The sequence below is a fragment of the Balaenoptera ricei genome, chromosome 3 (assembly GCF_028023285.1).
Source record: "Balaenoptera ricei isolate mBalRic1 chromosome 3, mBalRic1.hap2, whole genome shotgun sequence".
NCBI classification, from domain to species: Eukaryota; Metazoa; Chordata; class Mammalia; order Artiodactyla; family Balaenopteridae; genus Balaenoptera; species Balaenoptera ricei.
The window spans coordinates 107,208,408-107,227,838 of record NC_082641.1 but is presented as its reverse complement, the minus strand read 5'-3'; the positions used below and the strand labels follow the sequence as shown (position 1 = coordinate 107,227,838).

Genomic DNA, 19,431 nt, shown 5'->3' with positions numbered 1-19,431 from the left:
TTTTCCACGATGAATAGCGTGCTACCTGAAACAGTTAGAGGTCTTAATTGCAAAACACAAAAACCAAATTTGGCTCATTTAATTAAAAATAACAAATCGTATGTAATGGAAAGGGTAGATATAGAATCTATGGGCAGTCTAGAGAAGGAAACTTGGAGACTAGGTAAGAGCCAAGGGAAGCCGACAGCAGAAAAATCAGCTGAGGTCTTGGCTGGTTAGTACCTAGTTAGTCCTTTGATGCCTCCCCTGTCCTCCTGCTGTTGAGACAGATTTCTGAATATGTACCTTTGCATCATTTCTCCCACCAAAACTCACACAATAGAGCTTTCTCCTAAATGGGAAATAGGTTTGGAGGCCGAACAAGCCAAATATGTTCACATTTTCTCTACATAGCTCATCATATCTTTTGACCGTGATTTTCATGAACTCTATAAATCCATCTCAACTATTCAAACTTATGAGGAATTAAAATAGAGCCTTTTTGTTAAACAGTTTAGTTGCCCTCAAAATGTATGATTAATTAAGGAAACCCTATGGGGTTTATTACTTCCTGTCTATATATTATGACAAACATTCTGTAATGACCCAGGAATTAGAACAACTTGCTTACTGAGTAGAAATCTGATAAGCACAATGCTTATATTATATACCAAAAAAGATAATATGAAATGTGTGAGTACTCGAGGAAGATGTTTTTTTCTAGTAGGAAATTTCAAGTTTGATTTCCTTTACTAATTAGCGACAGAAGATATAAATAGATAATATAAAATAAGAATCATAATCTTCTAATTTTTGAAGTCAGTCAGAGACACATACTTAACCTAGCAAACATCTGGTTGGAAATTTTAAAATTTACTTAAGCGTCAGGATGTGTTTCTGTATCTGGAATGTTAGCAAAGTTTGGAAACATGTGGACATTTAGCTGGGGTTTTCTTTGATCTTCATCATTAGGCAGTCAGAGCCTCTCCCATAAGCTCAGATGCTGACAATCTCATTGTATTCTGTGCCATGATTCCTCCCTACTGAGGGCCTGCTCTCAGTGGCACGAGGCATAGTCTCCTGGCAAGGAGATAGAGGCTGCAGGTAGAAATGGATAATCTGAAAACCAGATAATGTCATGGCTAATCACAAATTGATGATGGTGCTTTTGTTGCCAGGCTGGAGTAGTACTGCTGGAATAATGGCTAGGAGTCAGGAATCAAAAGGGGCGCTTTCTTTTACAGACCACATTAATGGATAAACGTTGTGCTGTTATATTTGTCCATTGTACTTTCTGGCGAGGTAAAAAGGGAGATTATTTTTCACTGAGTAAAATTATGTGGGTCTGGTATTTCTCTTTGCAAAATAATTTATTTCTGGCTGCACAGTATTAATTTTCAGGCTGTGAAACCTGGCTTTGATTCCAAACAGATCTTTGGGAAAGAGGGAACTTTAATAGAGAAAATAACTCCGTGAGGAAGTATATTATTTCTTGGAAGGATCCTGCTATCCATACAAGTGGTTTCTTCCAGCTTTCACATCCAGGAAAATTGTATCCATATATAATTATGAGGAACAAAGGTGGATGTAGGCTTTTCTGCTTCCCTCATCCTTCACCTTGCAATGTCACTGTATTGGCCGTAATAAAATAAAGCATAGAAAAGTGTGCTGTAAACTAGAGAGTGCTCTAAAATTGTTTATTAATAGCCACAATAGCCACAGTCATGAGAACAGCCACCAGCAGCTGTGCATTTATTAAAAGCCAGGCACTGTGTTAAGTACTGGAAGTTTTTATCTCATGACAGGCTCACATCCACATCATAAGCTCTAAGTAAAGTTCTCTTGTTAACGCTCATTTTTACAAATAAGGAAACTGAGTTAAAGTAACTTACTCAAGGCTATAGGTGAGTAGTTTGTGAAGCATAGGTGAATGGTTGTGAATCCAGAGCTGTCTGACTGCAATCCTGTGCTCTTAATTAGTGTGTTAAGTGCTTCTATATGCATATAATGACAGTTCATCTTTGAAGGTTTCAAGGTAGAAGATAAACTGCTTGAAAATCTCAATACTGTGTGGAGTAAGTGTACACACTTTATCTCATTATCATTAGTCGCTTTAAAAAGAAATGTGAGAAAGCTAATTGTGTGACTCTTTATCACATCTTTTTTTTTTTCCTGATTCAGCCACTTACTATCTTTGTGACCTTGGGCCAGTTACCTAACTTCACTGTACCTCGGTTTGCTCATTCCTCAAATGGGCATAATAAGAGTACCTAAGTCATGGTGTTGTTTTGATGGTCAGAAAAGTAAAAAGTATATAATGTATTTATAGTAGTGATATAGTACTTTATACCTCTGTTCATATCACTATTTATATGTGTATTTCCTCACATTGCCGACAACATCCTACACAGGAATGCGGGACTGTGTGCTTTCCACTGATTATGGGACATCAGATTCTAGGCTCTAGAGGAATAGATATGATCTTTGATGTATAGAACAATAATGCAAGGAAACACAGAACCTCTGAACTATGATCACTTATAAATATTTCAGTATTATTAGCAGTTTAGGCAATAGTTTGGCAACTGCTAAGAAAGTTTGAATGCTACAATCATGTCATAAGTTTCTAAAGTTCGCCATGATATTTATGGTAGTAGTGATGTCATCTGGAGGAAAGCCAATTACACAAAAGATACCGTTTTATTAAATCTATTCCAGGCAGTCATGTTTAAGAATACGACAAGGGACTCATCTTTTGATAAAGTTAGATAAGTGTTTGCCAAAGTGCATTTATTTCATCCCACTCTAGTTTATTTTTGGCTGTGTTGGGTCTTCGTTGCTACGCGCGGGCTTTCTCTAGTTACAGTGAGCGGGGGGCTACTCTTCGTTGCGGTGCGTGGGCTTCTCATTGCGGTGGCTTCTCTTGTTGCCGAGCACGGGCTCTAGGCACACGGGCTTCAGTAGTTGTGTCTCACGGGCTCTAGAGAGCAGGCTCAGTAGTTGTGGCGAACGGACTTAGTTGCTCCGCGGCATGTGGGATCTTCCCGGACCAGGGCTCGATCCCGTGTCCCCTGCATTGGCAGGCAGTTTCTTAACCACTGCACCCCCAGGAAGCCCCCTACTCTAGTCTTGAGGAATGCTATTGAATGAAAATATTTATTAGCAAATAAATTTTGAACACTGCCTGTTACACCCTCCTCTTTGCAGTTAATAACGCACATAAGTACACTGAGGGCTCCTGAAAATCATGTAGTTTCACACTCACCTGCACATACACACATTTTTCCTTTTTTTAAATCAAATATATTTGATCACAGAATTCTTTTTTGACAAAATACTCCGAATGTTCTGTGGAACTGGTGTTCCATTGACCACATCTTGGGAATTATTGAGTTAGACCATATTTCTGGATCTCAACTCAGTGGGTGTATTTTGTCATGAAAAGCCCTTGACACCCCAGATTCCATCAGCTGTAAGCCTCTAATTTGATGTTGAATACTGCAGGAGAATGAATCAGGAGGCTCAAGCTGTTACATCAAATCCTTTTGACTTGGGGCTAGTTGCCAAAACTTTCTGGACTTTATTTCCTCATCTCTTCATCACATGATCAGATAATCTCTAAGGGTGTTCTATCTTTAAAAGTTGTTATTGAAAATAATTAAAATTTAAATAATACTACACAGTTCTCAAAATACTTTTCTATGCCTCCTCTAGAATGGCCTGGAAACCTTTTGGGAAGCTGGCAGCAAAGCCCAGCACCTACCTAATAGTGCAGATTATTTTGGAAGTTTGCAGAGCAGTGTTTCGCCTTCTATAGATACTGTGTGTGGCTTCTTGGGCATTTGGCCAGCAATGTCTACAGTCCCAGCACTGCAGCCTGTCTCAGCATTGAAGGGATACTTCTTTGTAGTCCACCTCCTCAGAGAACAGAAGCGAAGCTGCTGGTATGACTTGAAGTTGGTTGGGTCATCATGCCATAGCGTGCCTGCTGAAAGAGAATTTCCATAGCTGAGAAGTACTTGCTCACTGAGAGTAGTGGAAAGGCTAAATCCAGTTGGACACGCAGCCATCTGAGACACGGTGGCTCTCTTTGGGGGCATATCGAAGTGTCCAGGGAAGTATTTGGTAAGCTGGACTTCATTTATTAGCTAAATAAAAGGGTTACAGTCTTAAAACCAGGGAAAAAAATAAATGTCTACAGTAAAGAGCATTTAATGCAGAGTGAGAACCACTGAACAAACACAGGACAGTGCCCCCCACCGATGATGCCACTGAGAGGTAGCAGATCGTGGTGCTTAAGGACATGGCTTTGGGGGTCAGATACATTTGTCATTTAAATTCTGGCTTTGTTATGCACTGTCTTGTGACTCTGGGCAATTTTATTTAATTTTTATTTTATTTTATTTAACCTATCTGAGCCTACTGTCATCATCTGTATAGAAAAGCTATTTATGCCAACCAAATAAGGTTATGGTACAGATAACTTTAAATGATGGGCATAATGTACTGCACAAACTTCATGGTAGGCACTGAAAAAGGATAGGAATGATTTATAGCTTCAAACATAACCTCTTAAAGAACTCTTGCCTCAACACCAAAGGCTGTCTCATTCTCTGTTTCCTCATGGTGTTGGGAGACAGCTACTCCAGTGTGCATCAGTAGAACTTTCTGGGATGATGGAAATGTTCTTTGTGCTGCCAGTATGGTAGCCACTAACCGCATGTGGCTTTTAAGCGCTTGACATGTGGCTAGTGTGACTGAGGAACTGAATGTTTGCTTTATTTAATTTAAATATAAAGTTTAAATTTAGAGAGCCACATGTGGCTAGTGGCTACTGTTTTGGACAGCACGGTTACAGATTATAACAAACCACATTGGTATGAAATTTACAACTGCTGAAGTTTCTTTCTCTAAAGTACTTTTTCATGTCACAGATTCTACAGTTTAAAAAGTTGGTTGTGATCCCTTTAAGAAAAAAAAACACACAAGGTATTCTTTCTGGTGAATGTCATCAGCCACATTACTTAAAATCCTCCTATGCAAGGAGCTGATTCAGACTTTCACACTGTGGAAGAGAAAATATTCAGTGTAACCCCTCGAGGATGTATTGAACTTCACTGAAATGATGGTGTGCTTATGACCAAGTATTTGATTACCTTAATCAATGTCCCATAATAATAAAAAAAATCACGTTCTTTGTTTATATGGTACAAAATTGTAAATTCATCTATGGAGGCAAGCTTTTTGATTGTATCCCGATTTATTTTTTGTCTATTCTGTCAAATTTGAAAAGATTCCTCTTATAACTTTATGCTTGTTTTACTGAAACTTTGCTATAGATATTTTATTATAGTTTTAGTGTATAAATCTTATATCCTCTTAATGAATTATAATTTTCAACCTTAAGTAAATATTCTTTTTTGGACTCAGGTATTGCTTTTTGTGCTTGAATTCCATTCTATCTGATATTGATTATTACTACTTCAGCTTTATATCATTTATGTTTTCCCTGATTTTTCTTTGTCCTGTTTTCTCCTCTTTTTATCATTTCATTTTGACGGTTTTCTTATAGACAGAATAGAGCTAAATTTTGTTATTTTAATAAGGTCTCAAATGATTTTTTGTTTGATTAAAAACTAAGCATGTTTGTGTTTATTGAGATTTCAGTATATTTGGTTTATTCCCATCATTTTACTTTATGTATAAACGTCATTATATTTTGTAGTTTTCCTTTTTTCCCCTTTGCTATCATTTTTGGCTTAATCACTTACATTTCACTCCTCTGCTTCCACTGCCCTTCTTCCTTAATTAAGAAATTCTATATTCTTTAAACTAGTGATTACCGTTTTATTGAAACATCTGTTCCTCTCTTACAACTGTTCTGTGGTATAGAAATTAAAAAATACCTATTCTTCTCATTCCTAGACATTTTACTTGTTCACATCTCCCAGTCCCAAGTTGAGATCTTAGGAATAATTTATTTCCAAGTCCTCATTATGGCAAGTACCTCTCCTATTCCCCAATTCCAGACATTATTATTTTAGGCTACTGTCTTACCATATAGCTCTTTTGTTTCAAGAATCCTTTCTCAAAAATTATAAATTAATAACCTGTAAATGTTGTTTCCCTGTATTTTAACTCTCTATACTACAAATGGGAAGACTAATGCAAGGCTAGTCCATCTTCTTTGTAGATAGCCTATTCTTTCTTTCTAGAGATGGAAAGATTTTTTTTTTCCTTTTAGTCTTAAGGTTCAGATACTCAGAGATTTCGTGAGGCTTTTTTTAATATATCTTTTTTTCCCATTATTCTTGTCTAGGACTCTATGAGCAATTTATTTTTATTTTTAGTTTTTTAATTTTTATTGGAGTATAGTTGCTTTACAATGTTGTGTTAGTTTCTGCTGTACGACAAAGTGAATCAGCTGTACGTATACATATATCCCCGCTTATTTGGATTTCCTTCCCATTTAGGTCACCACAGATCATTGAATAGAGTTCCCTGTGCTATACAGTAGGTTCTCATTAGTTATCTATTTTATATATAGTAGTGTGTATATGTCAATCCAATCTCCCAATTCATCCCACCCCCACTTCCCCCTGGTATCCATATGTCCATTCTCTATGTCTGTGTCTCTATTTCTGCTTTGCAAATAAGTTCATTTGTATCCTTTTTCTAGATTCCACATATAAGTGATATTTTACGATATTTGTTTTTCTCTTTCTGACTTACTTCACCCCGTGACCAAAAGATGTAAAGCTACTTTTCACTTAAGCTTAGGAATTCCTTTTTTCCTATTATTTCTTTATTTTCTATTGGTTTTTTTAAAATCTTATTTTGGAATTCATATTATTTACATTCTTGTCTTCAGTCTCTGTCCTCCAAGTCTCATCTTTACTTATGATATTAATTTCTTAGAAATTTTGCTCTGTGCTGTAAGCTATTTCTTCTGTCTGATCTTCTAGACAACTAATTTAGCTCGAGACAGTGACTGTTTGTTTTTCTGTTCTTCGGTTGAGTCTGAATATTGAAAGGGTTTACTTTCTTGAACCAAAAAAAGACTTTAGTCTTTTAATATGTGTTTGTCTATTCATGAAGCAAATTCCTTTAATACCTATACCAGTCAAGCTACCTGGGTTTCTCCAGCGGTTACAAACTTGCAGGCTGTGTAAGATATGGTCCTTTTTATTTTACTGAGCTGCTACTGTAGTACTGTAACCTTCCTGCTGAGAGGTCACAGGGGCATCTTTTGCTCTTGAGCCTCTCCTGGTCCTGATGTACGAGGAACAGGTATAGGCTCCAACCACAGAGCCAGGAATGATTCACTTTACCAGTGTAGACCACCACCCATGCTGGACCACCCCTGCCAGCAGGGTCTGGGGACTCTCTGCTGTTCTTCATGTGGCCGGTCCCAGAGGAAGGGCCTCCCCCTTTGCAAGTCAAATGGATCTAATGATAGATGCTACCTGTGTCCTTTTAGAGGGCCTTATGACCTATGGTCTTTTTTGCTCTTCAGCATTTCCCTAAAACTCCCAAACAGTTAAAACCCCATTAAATGGATCACATGGCATTTGCTCTTTTCTCAGGAGAAATCCCAGCCCCGCCCTGGCTGGTTAGATGTTATACTGGAAGTTCTGTGTCAGGGCAGAATCATAGAGAAGGGCTTTGGTTTTCCAGTCATATAGTGCGACATGTTTCCTGGGAAAGCTGTGATTTATGAGGTTTGGTTGACTTAGTGCATGTATATAGCTGCCTACATGGCTCAGGAGGAGTTGATTTAGGCAGAAATTTCAGAAAGAAAACAGTACATTGCATCCATATTATTACATAAAGACTCTGTCATCAAACTGTGCCTAATATTTTATTCACTGCTGCTTTAATCCAGTCTTGTGACCTCATTGTATTTGGTGCAAGGGATGTATAAGATCTGTTCAAACATTGGTTTCCCTTGATTCTGTTTCTGACTTTATTGATAATGGATAAATGTTTTGTGAGCTCATATTACTTTTCCCTGAAATTATTCAGGCTTACTTAATTATACTATAGGTTTTTCTTAGCTACCATAAAATTTGGTACTTTGCTGATTTGACTTGCATATTATCCATCTTCTGTGTTAATCATTTATGTCTGTGGTTCCCTTATTAACTCATGACAACATACTTTTGTCTTTTTAACTTTCTTTTTCAGAAGTGACAATATCTTTCTGCTTAAATAATCTTACTAGTTTATAATCTTAAGCAATTTTTGTCATCCTTAAAGTAAGTTAATTGGCTTTGCTCTTGGGAGAGTGCACTTTAAGTTCATAGGCCATGAGTTTTAGGACCACATCTTTGATGGCCCTCATCCTTATGAAACGTGACATCAAAGATAGCAATTTTGTTTGCATCATTGGCCAGTACCTAACTATCTTTCCTGCCTCTTCATTCTTCAAGTGCTCTTTGATGTCAGCAGTAGCCTTGTGCTTTGAAAGACTGTAGAGGGTGGTGAAAGGGGTCCTTATTTGCTGAGTCCACATTCCGCTGAAATATTAAATAACGGTATTATGTTAGAAACAAAATGCAGTGCAACTGTGGTAATTAAAATAGTTACTCATCTATTTGCAGAAGCAAAGTCTTTAATGATTCTCTCAGTGTAAGAGAGAGAATTTCTCCCTAACGTAATCTGGCTAGATGGAGACTCATCTTTGGGAGAAATCAGAAACAAAGCAAGACCAGGCTTGCTCATTGGGAATTAGGAGATTGTACATTGGATGGGAGGAGGCATTTGTGAAGCGGTGACAATATTCATTTAAATGCTAAAGGACTTTGGTCTGTTAGGAGAAGGCAAAGCTACCAAAAGCTGAGACTGTGGATGTTCGCTCTCGGGGTCTCATGAATGCATCGTGCATGGTGCAGTGCTTTGGTATGAAGTGGATGGCCAAGCCCAATGTCAGCTTCACTTTTTTTTTAGAATTAATTTTAATTGGAGTATCGTTGCTTTACAATGTTGTGTTAGTTTCTACTGTATAACAAAATGAATCAGCTATACGTATACATATATCCCCTCTTTTTTGGATTTCCTTCCCATTTAGGTCACCGCAGTGCATTAAGTAGAGTTCCCTGTGCTATACAGTAGGTTCTCATTAGTTGTCTATTTTATACATAGTATCAGTAATGTATATGTGTCAATCCCAATCACCCAGTTCCTCCCATTCCCCTCTCCTTTCCCCCTTGGTATCCATACATTTCTTTTTACCAGCTCTTTGATTCTCCACATATAACTTAGTGTCTGATTTTTAGTTTTTTCATGTGTAAAAATGACAAAAATACTTTTTTAGCACATCAAAATAAAGTGAGATAGTTTATAGAAAGGGTCATTATAAAGTGCCTGCCACGGAGTTAATTTTCTTCTCTTGATTGTCAATAAGTAGGGACAATGAGTTGCCCTGTCATAATTCAGGGAAAACAATGAGATACCATTTTTCACTCATTAAATTAACAAAAATTAAACCGTTTGCTTCTACTCAGTGTTGGAAGGAGTGTGAGGAAATAATAGAGTGTAAATTGGTACCACCTATTCAGAGAGCAATTCCGTAATATTTTTCAAACTGGCTACTTGACCCAGCAATTCCAGACCTCAGAACTGACCTTACAGAAAATCTGCCAAGCTGTGTCGTGAAGAAGACCCATGCAGCACTGTGTGTACTTGTGGTCAGTTGTAAACAGCATAAATATCCATCCCAAAGCAGGTGAACGGTGTGGAAGGGGGATGTTTCAGTGCCCTCAGTGGTGACTCTGTATATGAAAAAGACTCAAAGTTTATTTGTTTTGGTGTTAAAAATTCAGGTTTGCTTTATTTAAGTATACTTTCAAAACCCTGGTCATTCCGGGAGCTTTTTAAAAATATTTTTTAATTGTGTAAAATACATGTAATGCGAAACTTACCATCTTAACGATTTTTTTTTTTTTTTTAAAGAATTTCATTTTTTGGGGCTTCCCTGGTGGCGCAGCGGTTGGGAATCCGCCTGCAAATGCAGGGGACACAGGTTCGTGCCCCGGTCCGGGAGGATCCCACATGCCGCGGAGCAGCTCAGCCCGTGAGCCACAACTACTGAGCCTGCGTGTCTGGAGCCTGTGCTCCACAACAAGAGAGGCCGCGATAATGAGAGGCCCGCGCACCGCGATGAAGAGTGGCCCCCACTTGCCACGACTAGAGAAAGCCCTTGCACAGAAGCGAAGACCCAACACAGCCATAAATAGATAAATAAATAAATAAATTTATAAAAAAAAAAAAAGAATTTCACTTCTTAAAATGTATTTATTTTTGGCTGTGTTGGGTCTTCGTTTCTGTGCAAGGGCTTTCTCCAGTTGCGGCGAGCGGGGGCCACTCTTCATCGCGGTGCGCGGGCCTCTCATTATCGCGGCCTCTCTTGTTGCGGAGCACAGGCTCCAGACGCGCAGGCTCAGTAATTGTGGCTCACGGGCCTAGTCGCTCCGCGGCATGTGGGATCTTCCCAGACCAGGGCTCGAACCCGTGTCCCCTGCATTGGCAGGCAGATTCTCAACCACTGCGCCACCAGGGAAGCCCTTAACCATTTTTCAGTGTACAGGTCAGTGACATTAAATACATTCACATTGTTGTGCTACCATCACCACCATTCATCCACCGAACTTTTTTGTCTTACAAAATTGAAACTCTGAACCCATTAAACACTTAACTCCCCATCTACCCTCCAGCCTCTGACAAGCACCATTCTACTTTCTGTCTCTATGAATGTGACTACTCTAGACATTTCATATAAGTGGAATCACTCAGTGTTTTTCCTTTTGTCGCTGGCTTACTTTACTCAGAATAATGTCCTTAAGGTTCACCCATGTCGTAGCATGTGTCAGAATTTCCTTCCTTTTTAAGACTGAATAGTATTCCATTGTATGTATTTCGTTTATTCATCAATCAGTCAATGGACACATGGGTTGTGTCCACCTCTTGACATTGTGAATAATGGTACTGTGTACATGGTTGTCCATATATCTCTTCAGATCCCTGCTTTCAGTTCTTTAGGGTATATTCCTTGAGCTTTTAAGTTTGGCGTATAAATATCACTCATCTACTAATAAGTCTAGCAGATTTTAGTAGTCACTTTAAGAGGTCTGTAAATAGTATTTGGTTCCATTTTCATATGTAGTTAATGAAACACCTCCCTACCTTTTAAACTGCTTTAATATATTAAGTACACCTAATATCTCCCTTAAGTACTTCAGTTGTGCAACTTAAAAACCTTTGTAAGTACTCAAGTTACTCTCATAAACCTAATTAAAATCTAAATGTCTAAGTACTCAAACTTACAAATTTATAAAAATCTGAAGTTCACTTAAATAATCCTGTTGTGTGGATAAGCATAGTCACATTTTAACATAAAAACCACAACTCTAAATAAATTACATAATTATTTATTTTAAACTGTGGTTACAAGGCAATCTAATGGAATGGGCAAGATGCTATTAAACATTACAGGTACATAATTTTTGCACAAGTTCCTAAAAGCGAAAATATTAAGTTAATGGCTTTGATTCTCTTAAACATTTCTGTACTTAATTCTAAAATTTCCTGAGGGTGACAGATGTTTTTCCATCATGGAAGACAATCGCTATCTTATTTCACTTTACTTAACTCTGAATATTTAGACCCGGCATGAATTCTGGACCAGCAGACATTTAGGCAAATTTTATTGAGACTAAGGAAACTATAATTAGAGTGGTTGCCTTCTCTGCATGCTCCAGTTATATCTGTGATCAGATATTTCGGCTGGCAGACTGACTAGATAGATTCTCAATTAGAACCATAATGGGATGCACTAAACCTTATTTGTAATTGCTATGTCAAAAACTCCATTACTCACAGGCGGCTGTCATATGGCCAGGATCATTAGACTTAGATTACACATTCCATAGTTCTTCATTGTACTCACTCATGTCTGCAGCTCCCACACAAGACGATCACTTGATTGCATGTTGCATTTCTTTGGTTCCTGAGAATGGAAAGAATGGAAATGCCTTCTTGCTTAAGTCCAAAGACTGTGCAGCTTGATGGGAAATCTCACATATTTTCATACGCCTTCTGGGATCAGGCAATTATTTGTGTACTAAAGTGGGGATGAATGGAATTTTGGATATCTTTATGGCATTATTTGCACAACTCCAGGGGATGTCATTTACATTACAGTAGTTGTGGGTAGCTTTCCTAAATTATGCAGTGTACATCTGTGCAGCTGTGAACCTTAACTGCATTCTGCAGACAGTTAAATAAATACTACTACAGCCACATGGACACCTGATGTAGCAATATTCTGATGTGACTAATTTCCCGCCTCATGTGGGGCTTCTTGGGGACACCTAGTCTATCGATCTTACTGCTTTCCCCCACTTCTTAATCTGTAAGTCTATTCCTTTTTTCACTTCCCAGCTCATCCAGCTTAGATTCCATAGTCTATAATTTCAAAATGTGTCTAACAACACCTTACACCCCCTTGCCATTCTGAATTTTTTTCTTCTCTGACAGGCAAAACCCTAATCCTAGATGAACCCTTATCTCTGAGTGAGCTTCTCAGCTGCCTAGAGCTGTTGGAAAAAGTCACAAAACAGACAGATGGGTCCCATTATAAGTTCATCTTATTCTTCCACCATAGAGAGGTGCTGTTGTCACCTGGGAATCTGCTGGATTCTCAGGTCAGCTCCCTCTCTTGGTATCTGCAGTGTCCATCTCAGTTACCCTCCAAGATCTGACACCCCAGCCAACCTCTGCCAAAGACCTACTGTCCTACCTCCTGTTTTACAAAGAAAAGAGAAGGTACCCGAGAGGACATTGCTCATTTTCCTCTACTATATAAACATGCCTACATCTCTGTGCAGCCTGTCATTCCTCCCTTGGGTTACAAGAACAGTGCTTTTCTTCTCTTGTCTAAGGATAACTCCACACAAACTCTGGTTTCACTCTCAGCCTGACTCCTTAGGGGTCTTATACTAGAAATTATTATTCTCTATGGTAATCAGAAACCCTCCCTTTCAACTAGGTCATTCCCATTGACTTTTAGTAATCATCGTCTCTTCCACAAAACAAAACAAAAATAATAAAGAAGCAAAAAATAAAATTAAAAAATTTCTCCCTCAATCCCAAATCCCCAGCAGACCTGTTTTTGTCTTTACCTTCTGGAAACCTCTGCAAAGGTTGTCTGGTTGTCCATATGACAATAATGCTCATCTTTGGTTAGCTATCACTGTTTAGCATCTCTAGTTATATTAAGAGGACTTGTGAAATATAGCAAAATTCCCAACTATATTCAATTGTATTTATTTAAAGTAAAATGGTAACATAGGCTATAATAATAAAGATAGAAACTAGAAAATATTAGCACGGATGTGGAGGAATTGGAACTCTCACTCATTACTGGTAGGAATATAAAACCATGAAGTCATTTTGGAAAACAGTTTGACAGTTTCTTTAAAAGTTAAACATGTGCTCACTATACGGCCCAGCAAAAGGCCACTGTTTGGTTATCAGATGTGGTATATCCATATAGTGGAATATTATTCAGCAGTAGAAAGAATTGAAGTACTGACCCATGCCATAGCATGGATGATCCTCAAGAACGTTATGCTAACCAAAAGAAGCCAGACAAAAAAGATCACATATCATATGATTCCATTTCTATGAAATTGTCCAGAAAAGGCAGATTTATAGTGACAGAAAGATTAGTGGTTGATGGGGGCTGGGAATGAGCACAAGGAATCTTTTTGGGGTGATGCAAATGTCCTAAAGTTGGATTGGGGTGATGGTTGCACAATTCAATACAATTTATGAAGAATCATTGAATTGTACATTTAAGACAGATGAATATATGATGTATAAGTTATACCTTAATGAATTTAAGTTTTTGATGAGTTTGCTAATTGTACCAATTGCTTAATGTGAATAAAAGTGAAATTATATAAAGCCAATTAATATACTGTATTGCAGTTAGATATTTGAAAATCAAAATAGCAATATTTGTGTTTCACAGGATAATTTTTAACAAAATTTTCTTGGTCATATAGTAATGAGGAAAATATCTGTTTCCAACCCACTGGTTCCAGCATACCAAGTGTTAAGCAGTTCACTCCTTTTATCCTTTGTTAACGCCCTGCAAGTATGTCCTTACCTATGAATGGTTAGCATGGTATACAATAATATTTTACCTGAAGTGAAAACTTGATGAGTGTATGGCCAATCATAACATTTAATTAAGGTCTCTTAGTACTCTTTGACCATAATTAAAATGCTAGTAATATCTGGGACAGAATGTTTTTTAATCTGATCAGGAAGTTTAAATCTCTTTTCAGTATCTAATATTTGTTCACATTTTACATGTGAGTAATTCTGGAATAAATAGGTTACATTGTAAGTTTAAATTTTAAGGTAATCACTTGCCAACCAGAAAGCAAAGTGTAACCATGTAAGAAAATAGATTCAGAAGCATAGTCTTTTTTTTTTTTTTTAACATCTTTATTGGAGTATAATTGCTTTACAATGGTGTGTTAGTTTCTGCTTTATAACAAAGTGAATCAGTTATACATATACATATGTTCTCATATCTCTTCCCTCTTGCATCTCCCTCCCTCCCACCCTCCCTATCCCACCCCTCTAGGTGGTCACAAAGCACCGAGCTGATCTCCCTGTGCTATGTGGTTGCTTCCCACTAGCTAGCTATTTTACGTTTGGTAGTGTATATATGACCATGCCACTCTCTCACTTTGTCACAGCTTACCCTTCCCCCTCCCCATATCCTCAAGTCCATTCTCTAGTAGGTCTGTCTTTATTCCCATCTTACCACTAGGTTCATCATCGGATGAATGGATAAAGAAGATGTGGCACATATATACAATGGAATATTACTCAGCCATAAAAAGAAACGAAATTGAGTTATTTGTAGTGAGGTGGATGGAGTTAGAGTCTGTCATACAGAGTGAAGTAAGTCAGAAAGAGAAAAACACAGTATGTTAACACATATATATGGAATCTAAGGAAAAAACAAACAAACAAACAAACAAAAAACAGAAGCACGGTCCTAACAAAGGGAAATATAGGTAGAAGAAGTAAGGAATGGTAAACTCTGTTCCTGGGAAGGGGAGTCTGGGGTTGGCTTAATTAGGGCCTTTAGCATGAAAGGTCGTTTGCAGGGACAAACAGCTATCCTTGTCCAGATAGTCCTCTTCTCCAAGAAGATCAGACTAAGAGGACATAATTTTAAGAAGGTGCTGTAGTTAGAAGGAAGGCATTTCCTGACAAACTGGTTTACTTAAGAATGAGATTATGAGAGAGGCTATGCAGGCTTCTCTCTGGGAATCCTAAAAAGGTACAGAATGTGAACATAGGTATATATGCATGAATCTATCAAAAAAAAAACAGAAAAAGAGACTTGGTGAAAAGTAGGCTTTTCCCTATTTGTTCAGAACGTGATACAATTTACCGTAAGTCTAATATTTATTTAAAATGGCAAAATAACATGTTGCCTGAAGGACAATAGAGTAGGTCTAAAAAATTTATGACCTGGCAATTTGTGGTATGGGAAGCATGCTTCTTTATAAGGTTGACATATCTACATGTATAATACAAAGATTGTCTTCTTCAAAAATGTGATTTGCAGCCAGCACATCTGTTGTTCTTGTGTAATGGGTTAAAATGAGCTATTTTTGTTGAAGTTCAGCTGCAGAGTAACAATGTTAAACCAGCTTGCTAAAAAAGTTACCTATTTTAGATTTTTTCCCTTTATATTGAACTTTTAAAACATTCTTCTATCTGGCAAAGCTTCATTCTTCATTAAAGTACAGAAATTTTATGTGGCTCTAAGGTGTATTTTTGTCATACAGTAGTATTGAGATGATATCTAAGTTGTTCTTGCTTAGCATTTTGAATGTTAAATTATATCCAAGTTTGATATTTCCCAGTAACAGTTTTTCATAAAAATCTTACCAACATTTTTGACTGTTCTTCCATTGACTGTAACATTGTTTTGTTCTTACAAAAATCTGAAATAAACTTGTTCTGGCTTTCTCCTTCAAATGGAATTATGTCATTCGCATTAAGGCTTATCAGGAAATCCTGGCTATCTTCTCTCATTCCCAAGAGTTAATAAACTGTATGTGTACAAATCTCTGTAAACGGGAGGAAAAGTTTTTCACATATTTCTGTTGTAATTTTATAACACATGTTAATCATTTAATTGGTCAGTCTTCAGGAAACTGACCTTTCTCTGGTTTTCTGTGTCTTTCAAAACACAAGCAACAAATTAAAAAGCCATTAATAATTCAGTCCTGCTTAAAATAATATACATATACTGATCATCTTAAAGAGTCATTTAAGTAAATTATAGCAGGAAGAGAGATATAATAGAAATGCCCAGCTTTTAAGTTGCCTGTAGTCTGGATCAGTCCTTCTTAAACTTTAAGGTGTGTATGGATCTCCTAAATACCTTGTTAAATGCGTATTCTAAGTCAATGTGTCTGGTATGAGGCCTGAGTCTGCATTTCTAACCAGCTCCCGAGTGATGCATATGGTGCTGGTCCATGAACCACTTTGTGACCCAAGGGTCATAATAGCTGTCCTTAATGTTCATAGAAGAGTCTGCCTGTAGATCATAAGTGACACACATTTGCTAACGTTTTTATCATCATCATAACCGAGCTGGACAATTGTACAATCATCTTCTAGAGAATAGAGATCATATAATATTAACTTGGAAAGAATCCATGACCATGGGCCTTATTAGTACTGTCTTCCAAGCTGAGCTACACATAGAACTAAACAGACTGACAAGGAAACAGAAATCAGTTGTTAGAACTAAATGATTATAGACAGTCTGGACTGCCCAAATATATATGTGATATGGAAGGGTATATCTTCATTGGTTCTGTTCTGATTTTCTGAACTCTTGACCACCTAGTCAAAGAAGAAATTTTGCTAGGTAAAGAGGAGTCATTAAAGCAGGTGCCATCAGGGCCCAGGTGGCGCACACCAGTGAGTGGAGAGGGCTGGGTGGCTGAGGCGGTGGTGTCGTAGAGGGGACACACTTCACTCCACCACTGCCATGCAACATGTCAGGCCTAGCACGGCCAGAACCTCCAACTTTTTAAGAAAAGCCAGAAATATAAATTTCATGTGAAATTTCCCCGTTTAAAAATGTTGGCTACTCATTTAAATTCTTTTAAAACATTAGGCGGCCAAGAAAACACATCTGTGTCCCAGACACAGCCCTTGAGCCATCTATTTACAATGTCTAGGGTAGAATACATTGAATTCTTGTAATGCACTTCTCAGTATTGAAAAATTATGAATTTTCAAAATCAAACACATTGGCCTTTTGTCGCTCGATGTTTTGATCAGAAGAGTCTCTGTTTTATGTATTTGGAGGTCCCGGTGTAAGATTGGTGTGTGATCATAAAACCTGTCTTTCTGTCTTCTTTCACATTCCAGATTACAGGACAGGCCCATGTTTCACTCAGGTCAACAACCAGATGTGCCAAGGGCAGCTGACAGGCATTGTCTGCACAAAGACTCTGTGCTGTGCCACCATTGGACGGGCCTGGGGCCACCCCTGTGAGATGTGTCCTGCCCAGCCTCAGCCCTGCCGGCGGGGCTTCATCCCCAACATCCGCACTGGAGCTTGCCAAGGTGAGTTAGCCTTCAGCCTGTGTGCACAGAGTCACCCATGTGTCTGGGCTCCTTTCAGTGCGCTGGGAGAATCTGGCACTGTGGACGGGAACCTTTAACCCAATACTGTTTCCAAGAGGAGCCTCATCAGCAAGCCTGACTAGAGATGGCTTACCTTCTAGCCACCTAATAAATAATTACTTTTCAATTGACAAAAAAGGAGAAGAGTTATATGAAAAGTATGAAAAACTGGGGAAAATTTTAAAAATATTCAGTACAGTCAGAGGATAAGCCATTCCATGTCTCCATCCAGATGGTGCTACACACTCCCTGCTACAGCCCCTTAAACTATGCATATGTAAATACCCAGGTGACACATTTTTTCTGTCTTTCCAATGTCATTCAGAATATGAGAACCTGAACCCAGGTGACAGGGAGAAGTGAGCCGTCCGGTATTGTTATTGTTATTAACAGTGTCTTCAGAGACAAAGTGTTAACTCCATCCATGACTGTAGTTATTTCTGAGCTTATAACCAGTTGGTTACAATCTTGTCTCCAGGCAATCTTCCTAACCACATATCAGGGCTAGATTGGGGCCCTGAGGATGCTACAACCATCAACTTTAACCCAAATAGCCGGAAATTGTTAAATACTTATTGGATAATTACTTTTCAGCCACCATGATTCTTAGCCTTTTTTGGCAACTTCTCTGATATCATATGGATTAAACACATTTTTAGAGCTTGGAACAGAGTGCCGTAATGAGCTCTCAAATGGTAGTAGGATCACAGGAAACTGGAAAGTACTTTTGTATTATTCACAGAAATGATGTTACTCATACTTAAGACATGAGAGTTACGTTTATTTGTTCTAATTAAATCGTGTACAAGGTTAGATGTGAAATCTTTCAAATTGATGTTGGTAACCAGTGTCAGAGGTAGAGGGGTTACCTATCCAGCCCATGTAAATGGTATATTGCAGAAAGCCAGGCCAGTGCCCTAAAACCCAAATGAGAATTGTAGTGTGGGAAGCCTGTACATAATCTCAATCCATTGAATAATAAAATCTGAGTGCTCTGTGTAATTTGGTAAGTGTATCTCTGATAGTGGCCTCCAAAGATTTGTGTTAGTTTTGTAGTTTTATAAAAGGTAGTTTAAAAAATGATCTGTATCTAAACTCTTTTCAAATCAAAACTACAGGGATGCCCAAGAGATGACCATATAACCCAACAGATTCACAACTTTATGTTTACTTGCATGTAAAAGCTTTGTCAGCTGTGGACTTAGAATGGTTTTGTGAGTATTTTGTCTCTTGGATTAATACCAACCACAACAAATATGAAGTTTGGTTTAAATGTCATTTTTAATCTGTTGTTTACTATGGATAATAACATTCTAAATCGATGATATGACTATCGGTATGATTCTATAGAGTTCCTGATAAAGCAACAGTTTTTTCTATAAAAGATACACTATACTATATAATATATAGTATTTACCATACTACATAGAATTCCTAGATTAGATATAGATTACTGTATAATTTATGTAATTTAATGGATTACTATTAAAGATAAAATGCTGTATAGATCTACTAGATTAATACTGACTAGATTTACCAGAGTAATAATTTTTGTTTATTCTCTAGCACTTATCACCTTCTAACTCACTTGCTTATGGTCTTTATTGCTTTTACTCTCCCCCAGATAGAATGTAAGCTCCATTTGGGCAGAAATCTGTTTTATTCATTAATGTCTCTGAGGCATTCTAACATGCAGTAGATACTCAGTAA

The 19,431-nt window shown here is 37.8% G+C and overlaps 1 protein-coding gene across 1 annotated transcript in view; it reads left to right on the top strand.

The window, feature by feature from the left end:
* The window catches only part of FBN2 (fibrillin 2), a 222,945-nt gene that overhangs the window by 46,540 nt on the left and 156,974 nt on the right, over positions 1–19,431 (top strand). Inside the window, exon 6 of the mRNA XM_059919446.1 lies at positions 17,464–17,661. Coding sequence (XP_059775429.1) covers positions 17,464–17,661 — 198 coding nt within the window. The remainder of the gene's footprint in view (positions 1–17,463; positions 17,662–19,431) is intronic.